This window comes from Botryllus schlosseri, chromosome 5 (assembly GCF_051294905.1).
Source record: "Botryllus schlosseri isolate E-star chromosome 5, Bs_hap1, whole genome shotgun sequence".
Lineage (NCBI taxonomy): Eukaryota > Metazoa > Chordata > Ascidiacea > Stolidobranchia > Styelidae > Botryllus > Botryllus schlosseri.
In genome coordinates, this window is record NC_137240.1 from 1,846,788 (window position 1) to 1,858,996 (window position 12,209).

General features: G+C 39.5%; 2 protein-coding genes across 2 annotated transcripts in view; one reads left to right on the forward strand and one right to left on the reverse strand.

Moving 5' to 3' along the window:
* The window catches only part of LOC145439590 (rho guanine nucleotide exchange factor 9-like), a 32,644-nt gene continuing 20,435 nt past the window's right edge, over nucleotides 1-12,209 (forward strand). Inside the window, exons 1-3 of the mRNA XM_080317094.1 lie at nucleotides 1-351; nucleotides 723-819; nucleotides 2,449-2,574. Of these exons, the coding sequence (XP_080173220.1) occupies nucleotides 36-351; nucleotides 723-819; nucleotides 2,449-2,574 (539 nt within the window). The 5' untranslated portion in view covers nucleotides 1-35. The remainder of the gene's footprint in view (nucleotides 352-722; nucleotides 820-2,448; nucleotides 2,575-12,209) is intronic.
* On the reverse strand, nucleotides 4,834-7,662 carry LOC145439602 (nucleoside diphosphate kinase 5-like). Its single transcript, XM_080317110.1, has 2 exons — nucleotides 7,539-7,662; nucleotides 4,834-5,537 (listed from the first exon to the last, which is right to left on the reverse strand). Exon 2 carries the CDS (start codon nucleotides 5,522-5,524, stop codon nucleotides 4,907-4,909), a length of 618 nt encoding a protein of 205 aa, XP_080173236.1. The 5' UTR covers nucleotides 5,525-5,537; nucleotides 7,539-7,662; the 3' UTR covers nucleotides 4,834-4,906.

The window sequence follows — 12,209 nt, forward strand, 5'->3', positions numbered from 1 at the left end:
ATATTTACGATTTCACGAAAAGCTTAAACTTTAGTATGACTGCGTTGGAGGTTCCGCTGCAAATAAACGGATCGAAACACACAACTAGCGACATCTCAATCGTCGTGGAAAATGCAAGCGATGACGATATCATCACACAGGAAGATAGTATGAAGGAAGTCAATCCTACTGAAATATCGATTGACACGTTAACGAAAGAAGATTTCGGATTAAATGTGGATGAGAGCGACGATGTATACGACGGACTTATTCGTGATTTTCGAAGAAAAATGGACAGCCTATCCTTCAAGCGTTTGAGCGAAAACGAAATCAAGAATCAAGCAGCGAATTTTTTAGCGCAAAGGGACCAAGGTAATAACATGGTCCTTCTAAAGAAGTTATAGTGGTGTGAAATGATATATAATCCTATTTTGATTGCATATGGGAAGTATCTACATAACTTAAGAACATAAGCTAAGCAGCCAGTCTTACAGAAAATCATTATTTGAAAAAGTCAATTCCTGACGAATATAATTTAAGCTTTATCGTGGTGCCTAAGTTAGGTGTAATTCTGAGGAATAAGTAAGGTCTATACTTAGTCTCAGAAAGACTACTTTCACAGAAAAAAGGCCTTCTCCTACAAATGTTTTGTCGTATGTTTTGATTACGTCACATGATTGCAAAATAATTTCGCCCAAATTTTGATCCTTGCTGCTGGGTTATGATGTGTATCCATATTTTAGATGTACAGACGCCGTCCAGATATAAGAAAAGGAGCAATAACAAAACTTTGATGTTGCCAGCTGTCAAGTTTCAAGACCGTGATGACGAGGACGAAAGGTATCCTTATTTGCCGTACATGTTTCTGGGGGCGATTAGGATTTTGAAGGGCCGGAAACGCTCATGAGGCGATATGGGGGCGCTGAGGAAGGCGTCGCAGTAGAGGTTGCAGTAGGGTCATATGATTATATAGTAGAACAGCAGTTCTATATATCCCTGAGTTCTCATTGCAAATAAACATTCGACAAAATCGGTCAAATCTCGAAATTTTTCAGCGCGCTGCGCGCGAAATATATGCCGACAATGTTTGCAGCATCTTGCCATGAATGCAGTGGTCTATTATAATTCATGTAAAATTAATTGAGCGTACTTTGAGGTCGCCAATTCCCCATTAAAATGCCCCCGTCACGTTAGTTCGGGCTATTTTCCACAAAATGTTTCGAACTCGGTATTTTATCCCGCAGCGCACAGCGTGTCTTGATCGAAAAAGAGGCACTGTACCACTTTTGAGAGTGGGAACCCTTTGTACATCGAAGATGCGTTGATGCTTTTTGATCAAAATGATGAACTAAATATATTTGTATTTGAGAGTTACAAAATTACATTTTCCGAATATTTCTTCATCGGATCATAGAAGATGATACTGTTTAGTGTTGTGACCCGCAACATCATGTGAAAGTTATATAATATTGGTTGCTTTGTTTGGAATGCATTCATGTTAAAATTATTAACTGCATGGGTGTAGTACTAAACTCAATGTAAGCAAATATCCCCATCACTATTTCAGTTGATTTACTAGTCACCGAAGGCAATACAATTAACCTCCCGGTATTGCCAGTCGCCGAGGTGAATTCGGGATGTGTACACCGATAGCATATGAAATTATTGCTGCGGTAATTAATCGAGTGGTCCTCGGGCGCGATTCAAGCTATTTCCAATAGTGAAGTCCCGACCCGAAAAGACCGACCGTACTTCGAACTCTTATACCCCTTGTTTTTACTACCGTCTTACAAGGGGGGCGCCAGACTTGGACAATTTTTGAAAAGGGGCGCGGTAGGAAAAAAAGTTAAGAACCACTGATGTATATAAAATGCAGATAGCCCTAGCAATATGGTGTATACCGAATACAGTACTCCGCTACTGCCTTCACTTTGGCGTAGCTGCCATATGAGATACCACATCACACTGTAAATTCGTTTGTTTGTAAAATAGGTGTATTCATTAGATTTCCCAAGTGGTTTGGGATGTAAATAAGGTAAACGGCACTTTCAGGTGCCAGATTTGGTTTTCACACCCTTCCAGTGGGTGAAAATGAGTCAAATACACCAATCCTTATGGAGATATATCCCAGGGGTGTGGTATATGGCTTCTGTTTTTGATTCTCAATAAAAGAATTCAGTTCTATTTTGTCAACGTCGAAAACATCACGATACGTATCTTCTTGAAGTAGAAATTAAATGAAACTTTGACTGTTTATATCAAGTCTCGCAATAGGTGTGATACAAAACTACCGAATAACTGCATTTTTTTCTGATAGTTGGCTTATAGTCAAAATGATTAGGCTATATTTTGGGCCTCAATATGACTGCTCTGCATCTGCACCGACCAACGACTATAGTCGCTGACTTCTGATTCGCTTGTTTTCCGAAAGGAAATTGTCAATCACACAAAACCGTATCATTTTTTCAGTGCAAGGGCGAATACCGGTAGTTCCGGAGCGAGTCATGTTTCCGGTAAATCCAGAAGAAGATACAAAAACAAATCTCACTATGCAAAGAAGAAATCTATGATGGGGGATTTAATGAAGCGAGGAAGGTACCGACAAAAACTTTTGAATTTTTGACTCAATGTGAACCAGTTTTGACAACTATAGATTCTAGTCGTCAAGTAATCTAATTATAATCAAATTTGTGAAATGGGGGTCTTATGCTCTCAATTTAAGTTTAAAGGGACACTGCACTCTAAAAATGACGTGGTCTCAAATTGAAGGGCAAAACGAATAAAAAATTGGCCGCAGCCGTTTTCTTGCAAATGCAGCTCCATTACGGTGGCGTTCTGAAAAAAAAAACGGCTGCACCAAAAATCTTTTTTCGTTTTACCCTTCAATTTGAGACCACATCATTTTTAGAGTGCAGTTCCCCTTTAATCTAATTTCAAGTCTTCCTGAAAATGCTACAGGAATACTGTATTTAGTTCGAAACGAGTCAAGCTTTGTGTAGGGATATTTGCATTCATGCTTACGAGAAAGAATGATTTGATTTGAACCGAACTTGATTTTCGTTGCAGTTCATTCTAATTAAGATTTAAATTCGATTTCCAAGTTTTCTTTTCGAATTCAGTAATTCTAATAAGTAATAATAGTCTAGTTTGGAAAGAGAAACTGCGTAACTATCATTCTAATTCAAATTACAAAGGCGTCGCAGATATCGCACGACGAGTACTTGTAGGCTACAGCATATGCTAAAGAACCCTGGGTATGTTAATTGCCTTGGCCAGACGTCAGTTCGGGCGTTGAATCAGACACGCGTGTGGCCGTTGGCTTAAAGTGACGGTGAGGTATGATATCGTTGGTTACAGTATAGATAACTAACCTACGTAGGTTAGTTATCCATAGTTGAATCGCGTCTCGAACAAGTCCTTGCGTAACGCGTCCTCAATGATCACTATTTGTAGACTTTGATGACTCCTCAGCCAACCTGAAATGACTCACGCGAAATGAGATGATTCTTGGCATGTTAATTGTTGTAAAGCCTACGTTATAGTACTGTGGTCAGGACTCGATATCTTTGGTTATATTTATAACTAATTGTGCGACGTGCGTGTTGTTTTGGTGTGAGCCTAAGGCTCGGCATTCGTTCTGTTCACACCTACCCTAACATAATTCTACTTGACTAATTAGAGCGTGACGCCTGGAATCTAATTCTAATCTAATTAGTGAAATGATTCTATATGCTCTCATTTTAATTCTAATTTTATTTCTGGCTTTCCTGAAATTGCTACAAGCGATCTGTATTGTGCGAAACAAACCAAGCTTGATGTACGGACAATAGCAATTCTCGTGCTTATGAGAAAAACTGTGTAGCTACTAGCTACAATACAAATTCTAATTTAAATTGAAAAAAATGAAAATTTTCTGCCTGTCCAGCGCTGACCGTAAATTCATCGCTATGAACCAATTGAAAAGCCGAAATTTCACTCGAATTAGAACGCTTTCGCACAAGATTTTGTATCTGCATTTGTAAAATGTTGCACAATGTACATTGTACACTTCGATTGCTCCCTGCGTCGTGCTGCTGTAGCAACATAACTTCACGTCGTCACCCAAGACGTATTTCAGTCGTATGGACTTTCACTATAGCGCATGCAGGATATGCTGTTATGTGATTTGAGTTTGCGTAATTGGAATCCGTGATCGGCCGAGGTGGTCAAAAAAGTTATTGTTGGTAGCATTGACTTGAGTAGAAGTAACAGCGTAAGTCTCAAGCCAAGGACAAGAAGAAGCAACGACTTGCAAGCAAGTATTATAGGCCTAGCTTCGCCTAAAAACTGAAAGAAGTAAAATCAGTCCAAAATCATACCCACTTCAGTGAGTACTTCAAGCAAAGATGGTCAAAGTAGTAAACGTTGGTAGAAGTATCATCGTAAAATTTTACTCAAGTACAAATAGAAGTAAAAAGAAAATAATATTGGCTTAGTTTTGTCTAGCAGACTAAAAACTGTGAGGTAAAAAGAGAAGTAGTTTAAACCAGTGGTTCTCAACCGTTTATCCCACGCGAAATCTTAAAAACAAATGTTGCGGACCGGTGAACTTTCATTCATCAAACTTAAACCGAAATCTAATTGTGACAAATGTATGCAAACTCAAATGTAACATCGGAAACTTCATTGAATGTTGCCTTTTTGATATTGGGTACGAGGTTCTATTGAAGTGTCTGCATGGCGGGGTTCGCGCAGTCCTGTCAACGACCAATAACTCGACTGTGATTGTTCGGTATCCTTTGACAGAAATGCCAGTTTATTGCTACATGCTATACCCGCTATCCTTTAACCATTATAAAAAGGAAGCAGCCAAGGCAAAGTAGATATGATATAATTTGAATATGTTCTATTCCGTAGTATGTACAAATCAAAGATTTAGATTCAGATATCACTTCTCCGCGACCAAGTATTGAGCCACCTTCGGTTTGTTCGGGTTGTTTTCGATTATCCAATCAGCCAGCCACGTCACAGGGTCTTTAGGCTTAATTTTGCACAGTTCGGTCATGCCCTTCAGTAGCGTAGGATTGACGTTGACTTCTAAATAGTCTTTCGCCGATAAATCGCTGACTATCGGCTCTACGATCGAATCGTGGAACAAGAAATGTATTTCACGTTCCGCCGTGCGTTGATTAGCGCTACCATGTACTGCGTTTCGTGTCTGGTCTTTGCCGTACGTGTCTCTTAACGATCTGGGATGAGTTTCCCGTGCTTTGAACGGATTAGTAGGGCCTATGAGCTCTTTCCAGCTTTCGATCGCGTTGTCTTTCGCCAAAACCATGGCGATAATTGGAGCGCTGCTCATGTACGCCACCAAGCTGGGGAAGAACATTTTCCCGTAATGGTCGACGTAAAAATCGCTGGCTTCCTCGGGAGATAAATGTATTTTCCTTCGCTGTAAGATCATGAAACCGTGGCGGTGGATTACGTCTTCGATTTCGGCGGCTTTATCCATGGCGTCCGGCTTGATTACGGCCAACGTACGTTCTACTAATATAGAGCTATCCATAGTGCCGGTATAGCTGGAGAGAAATATCAGCAAAGAGTTAACTTTAGGTTTGAACTTTGAATTAGACGTGCTAAACGCATTAACCTTTCCTCAAGTGTGTGAGGGACGCACCAACAACACATATCAATGTCGATTTACACGAATTGAATCGAATTTATGAAACTGCTTGAAAAAAAAAATTTAGGCTAGTCACAAAACAAAAATTGACCACATTACACATATACATTCCAGGTACTATAGATTACTGGAGTACAGAATGAACTGTGCATTAACAGCAGTGTTCAAAAAACAGAACCATTCAAACGTGATTTCCACACAAAAAATTTATTGCAAATCGCTAGGACTTCTGCAGTATGAATCGTGTGTAGCTCTTGACCTCCACCGGAAGCTTGAGACTGGCTCAGCAAACCACCGATTGAGATCAACTGTCCTAAATCCATTTCAAATGCCCTTCATAAGCCTGCACTATTGGGAATACCGTTTGGGTAAGTTAGTTCCACTTAAAACACAGTTGCTGTCATGCGACACAACTAAGGAACACATTACTGACGTAATATTTTGGAAAATGACATTTAACAAGTAGGTTTATAAAAGAATAATCTGATATCTTAAATAGATACACACTATTGTAAACCGGGTAGTAAAGTTCCAGCCTCACCCAGAGCACAATTTATATACTGTTCCCAGTCAAACCAGCAAAAATATAATTGCATTTCAATGGATTGGATAGATCTGTTGCTGACAAGACAATGATCGGTCCGAGTCGAGTATGCGAAAAACATTTCATTCTTTAAAAGGATATAAAGTTTGTAGTACTGGATATTTGTGAATGGCTCAGGTTCGGAAGCCGCAATGAATTGCCTCAAAGGCTGCACTAGGGCAGCTTTGCTTTAAATGATTCGACCATTCAAATGATTTGAAAGTGATTGGTTCAAAACTATTTTGAGGGAATGAACCCGCATAAAACACTATATTCATTGTGAACATAAATTATACTTTCATAATTTGCTACCACCATTATCAATTATCATGTCGAAGAGTGAAGTAGAATCCTGCTACGCTGTAATTTGTCGGAAGGGAATCTGAATGAATATTGATTACACAGAAGCTTTGTAATTTGTACCGTTAACATAAGAAATAGTGTGAATGTAAAGTCACTGTATCAACACAAATTCCATTGGATCATACTGATTTACTGTTGCTATGCTCTGATTTACTGAAAGTAAATCGTTAACTGTCCATTGCTTGAGCACTGACTCACATTTTTACATTAGACTTTAGTTTTTGTTGGAATTGGTCTACTGTAGAAATAACTGCAGGTCAACGATCTAATAACGGTACATTTTCATTATCGCAAGTGTAGAAGTAATGACGTTACTAGATGATAAATTTCCCAGTGACCATTAGAATAGTTCTGTACATTCACCACATTTTAAGGTAAGCTTATGTCGTGTATGCGCAAGTTGTGGTAATCTTAATCAGCGAATTATATATTTTCATCTGCCCAAGACACGCACAATGCACAATGCGATATACAGTTAGCGACTATAAGTAAGATGCAAGTTCCACCACACTGTACAATACAGTGGGTGGCAGATGTTTGAGTTTGTGAGAGTGAATGATGAAAAGATTTGATAAACTTCAACTAAAACATACCATCATCATCATTGGTTAATTAGCAATTTCTATCAGTTCAATACACCACAAAAATGCGATACAGCGAAAAGACAGGAAGGCGTCGAAGCGACTTGGGTCTATGGAACCAGAATCACTCATTCTATTCTCTTTGGCAATAGTTTCGGTCTGCACTGATGAATGACCAGAGGGGACACCAATATACTAATACAAAGAGCTAAGAAGGATTTGTCAACTTAACTAAGCGTAACAGATAAGGAGATTTGTGAAACTTCCTACCAAAACATACCGGAAACACTCATTCTATTCTGTTAAGCAATAGTTTCGGTCTGCACTGATTAATAAACAGAAGAGACACCAATACATAGTTAGGATTTACCTACTAGAGCAAAGCCTTACTGATCACGCAGCTATAAACTTTCTCATTCGACTGTTAATACCAACTAACGACACTGCTTTATGCTAAGCGAAATATCGGGAGCTGCTTTATTGATCATATCCGTTACCTAGGTAACGAGTATGTCATGGTTGGATAAATACGATTTGCACTCGAACTACAAAATACGATATATCAACCGACTGAACTACTTTGTCGTTTCGAATCGCGATCTGTTGATATTCCATCGACATCAGGATACTTTTAAATACCTCCATTACACGAAACGCCTTGTAAAACATGTCGAACAAAGGACCAGTTGCCTGGCCAATCGAACCAAACACGACCGCCGTCGTGTTGTTTTTCGCCACTCGAGCATGACTTTAAAGTACTTGTGCTCTGATTTCACTCCTGAAACACCAGAAAGTATGGAATATCTATAACTTAGAATGTACTATTACAATGAAGTTTACTTAAAATTTTTAAGAGTTGTTTCAATGAATATATTTACCACAACGGGGCTATAGAAGCAAAATTAACTCCGATGACGCGCGCTTTAAGTATATCGGTCCAGACTTTTATGTTGTTGGAGGCGGTTTGGCAAGTATCATGTTTCGAATGCCAACAACTTATGGGAGGGCACGACCTTTTCGACTGACTTCCATTATTGCATGCATGACATTAATCATATATTTCCACTGGAATGAAGGCATTTGGCATATGAAGCGTCCCATAAACTTACTGTTCCAAAAGTCGTTTCGCCGCATTGAAATATATGGGATGCAACCATTGCCAATGCTTCTAAAACTATATCAAGCCAAGAGAATGACTAACGCCTTGAGAGTCAACATTTATGATTTAAGATGCGAAATACTCTGAGTAATCTGCCTACACACACACCCGGAAAATACAATCGAGTCACAGTCCTGCATTATCAAACGACCATTATGCTGCTATTCGCAGTTGAAGTTGAGATGCGGCCAATTCTGGCGGCAGATAGTTCGTCTTAGTTTCGGTGTGTAAGCTTCATTCTGATAGTTTTGTCGCAAATAAAGTCTCGAAATCTACTAATATGGACTTTCGAATGTAGATAAATATGGCTCACGAGAATGCCGAGAGTCACTTACTAAACTATTTACATAATCATCTTCGTGCAATATAAAACCGCATGACCGCTGAGCAGCATCAGACAGACAGACAGACAATTTATTGATTCGTCCAAAATAAACATGTATCTATATTAGACTGTAGATAACGATGTGACCATCATTGCCAAAAATTGGTCAAATCCGTACCACGCGTCGTCACAGCAAATGTGGTGGGAGTAATTTCAGTTTAAAATCAGTCGACACGATCCGACTTATTGGCAGTTGGGCATATCCAAGAGACTGGTGCATCTTGGCAATCTATATTGAGTAGATAATAATATTTACTCGATATTCAGTAGATATCAATTGTATTTTGAAACAACCGTGTTTCAGGCGGCGCAATAGCTTAGTTTTATCGTTGTTTAATTTATTTACCAATGGATTACCTCAAATATTTCGATATATGGAACATGCACTAATTTGGGAATCGATATAAAGCTGCGGAGCTTCGTGATATCCTTTCTAGAGCTATTGTCGGAACATATCTTTGCATTATGATTCCGCGGGAAGGCTACCGATTTCAACGACGCAGGTGAGTGTGCACCGCCGGCATCAGTTCGCCTTCAAAAATATGCACAAGTCACTGATTGGACTTTACAAGCCCCAAAACACGCTGATCTTGTTTTTACCACAGGGTAACTAATATGACCTATTCAGCGCTTCGCTACGAAACTCCTTTTCTTCTACAGATTATTTCATCGCTGCCATTTTCCATTTATGTATGCGATTCTCAAAACTCGTACACCTTACCAGCAGCGTACTATGTGCGGTAACTACACTGTTACCGTATTCACGAAACAGCTATGATCGTAAATTGTTGTATACTTATTTATATTGGCTTACTATATGCCCTGAAATCGCGAGTATTGTAATGAAAAACGAGTGGGCGATCGTTGTGTAGGATTTATGACCACGATATCATTCTGAGTTAGGTACTCTTTTCGAGTCCCAGACCCTTTTCGGCCCTTTGGGTGTGGATTCACCTCTGTGTATAATGTATATCTTTGTCTACCAGATCAGATTTACCCGTAGCGCTGCTGGAAATAATGTTTTATTAAAATCTAGGGCGCGTAACGACTAATCATACATCTATATGTCATGTTCACGCGACAAGGATGCTTATCTTTCTTTTGATGTGCTGTGCAATGTAAATGCAAGGTTGCGCACGATTTTGCATTTGACCTAATTGATGATCGATCGAGTACAGAGGAGTCTCTTCGATCTTGCAAGTGTAATGTAACTTATCGTAGGCCCAAGTGAACGTGTGTACATCCGAAGATGGATTGCTCAGTACTTGCCTATATCGATTTCGACCACACGCCGTTGTTTTGATAGATAGCATAACCATATGATATCGAACGTGTCACCAGACTTGGAAAACTAGATAATTCTAGTTGTCTAATTTCACTAAATTAGAGCGAAATGCCAGTAATCTAATTCTAATTTAATTTGGAAAAGCTGAACATTTTCTAGTTGTCCAAGTCTGCGTGTCACATAGATGGGAGTTTTGAATGCACAATTGCACATGATCGTGATCGTGTCTCAGTTGCTATGAAATGAGGACGGCATTGTAAATTGTCAGCATATCATCTGGCGATATGTCGTGAGAGTTGAGCTGGGTTTTATTTTACGCTGCCGCGCTGTATACAAACAGTAATGTCTCCAGATATATAGTATGTATTTATATCGGTATACACTAACAGACAGCCTACTTGTAAGCTATTTTATTGCTGATATAATGAGAAATGATACCCGACTGGCGCTCTTCCGGATTGAGCTCCTACAGTAGAGATTGCTGCAGTCAGCAATATGCAGACGACCCCGATTGATAAACAATATACATTTACAACTGCAGAGATGCTGTACCCTACTCGTAACTGGAATAAAGATGGCTAGATTTGAGTTCTTTATTTGACATTTAGCCGCGCGCGATTGACTTCAGTCATGTGTTAGAATGTAAGCTTGAACAATGAACATGTCGAGTCGTTTTGTAAAAATCCTTCTCACAACGTCAATGCTTTCCAGAGATCCGATACCGCATTTGATAATAAATTCTGCAAGGTGGTGAATAACGTTGTCAACTACTTCCTTGTTATCTCGGGGACGCGGGCGTTCAAGCCTGCGTGTATCTTCCATATCAAGTGCATAGTTTCTAGTAAAAGGCTATTACTCAGATATTATTGCAAGCAACCAACTTCCTGGCCGCCATTCAGCACGGTTCTGGCTGTTCTGCATTGTGTCTGAAAGCCGCCAAGAAAACTCCTAAACCATTTTATTGAGAGATCAGAAAACGTTAGGTTGGATTGGTGAAGAAATTACATCATCAACATAGAGTGCATTTAGAGAATCTATCACAGTGAACGCGACAATTTTAAGTCGGCGATGTCATTGTAGCCTGCATGCGTGTGGTTCACTTGACCATAAAATCGTAACGTTATTCAAGCATTAAAATTAAGTGCCCGGCCAGGAATGCAGGATAAACGACGTATCGTACTGTCTCAAACATTGTAAGCGTGTACCTCAGGTCAGATTAGATCAGTGTACCAATAATTTCAACGTTTCAAAACACAACAGGATTACTAATCTGTGAAAAGTAGGAAGGCGTCGAAACGACTTGGGAAAGTCTTTCAATCGAATACCTACCTTGACATACTGATGTTAATAACGGTACATTCCTATATGACGCATGAAGACTGAATGGAAAGCAGTAGAAGATAGCATAAAACGGACAGACAATGAGAATGAAATGGCAAGCGTCGGTATAAGGCGAAATCGATATGTCATATCTCAAGCACGGACTAGTATTATTCAGTAGAATCTGTCCGTACAGCCAATACAAGCTTTTTAATGTTGAGGTATTGTTTGACAGTGAGGGAATAGATTCCGTCAGTGTGTCGGGACGGATGAGGCAGAAGAGATATGTCTTTTTTCATTATTTACCGAATCATATAATGGCCACGCTGTGCATTATCATCAGATCCGGCTTCCCGCATTATCATATGTGCTATGGCAGAGGCGGCCAATCCGTGGCCCGCAAGAAAGGTTTTCGTGGCCCGTGAGGTTAGTCTCGCAACTGGTTATGGTTAAGGTTATATTATAAAATATGAATTAGGCTACCCAGGTAATTTATGATGAACTTGCAATTCCAACCATTCTTCGCAGATCTTTGCTTTCACCATAACGTAGAATATTTCGTAGCAGATGTATTTGACTTTAATTTTTTTTAGCTCTCCGTACGATTTATCGTCACTTGTTTTCTTGCTTTTAGTATTGGTACCCCCAATAAAAATACACCCAATTCGCAGATATGAGTCTCTGTATTGGAAATTATGAGACAACGTGTCGTGTGACTTCGCGTCTGCACTCGCAGAAAGATCGCCGGCAATGAAACCTTTACACAAAATGATAGACACACAAAATCTTCGCTAATGATAGGTCCAAGCGCCGAATAACCCTGTTCCTGCTAAAAGAGCATATTGGTACAACGAGGCGACCCGCAATATATGGAAATAACAATATATTGAGC

What these genes read in the sequence shown, in the direction of transcription:
- LOC145439602 (XM_080317110.1), bottom strand. Translation starts at nt 5,524, where the DNA reads ATGGATAGCTCTATATTAGTAGAACGTACGTTGGCCGTAATCAAGCCG.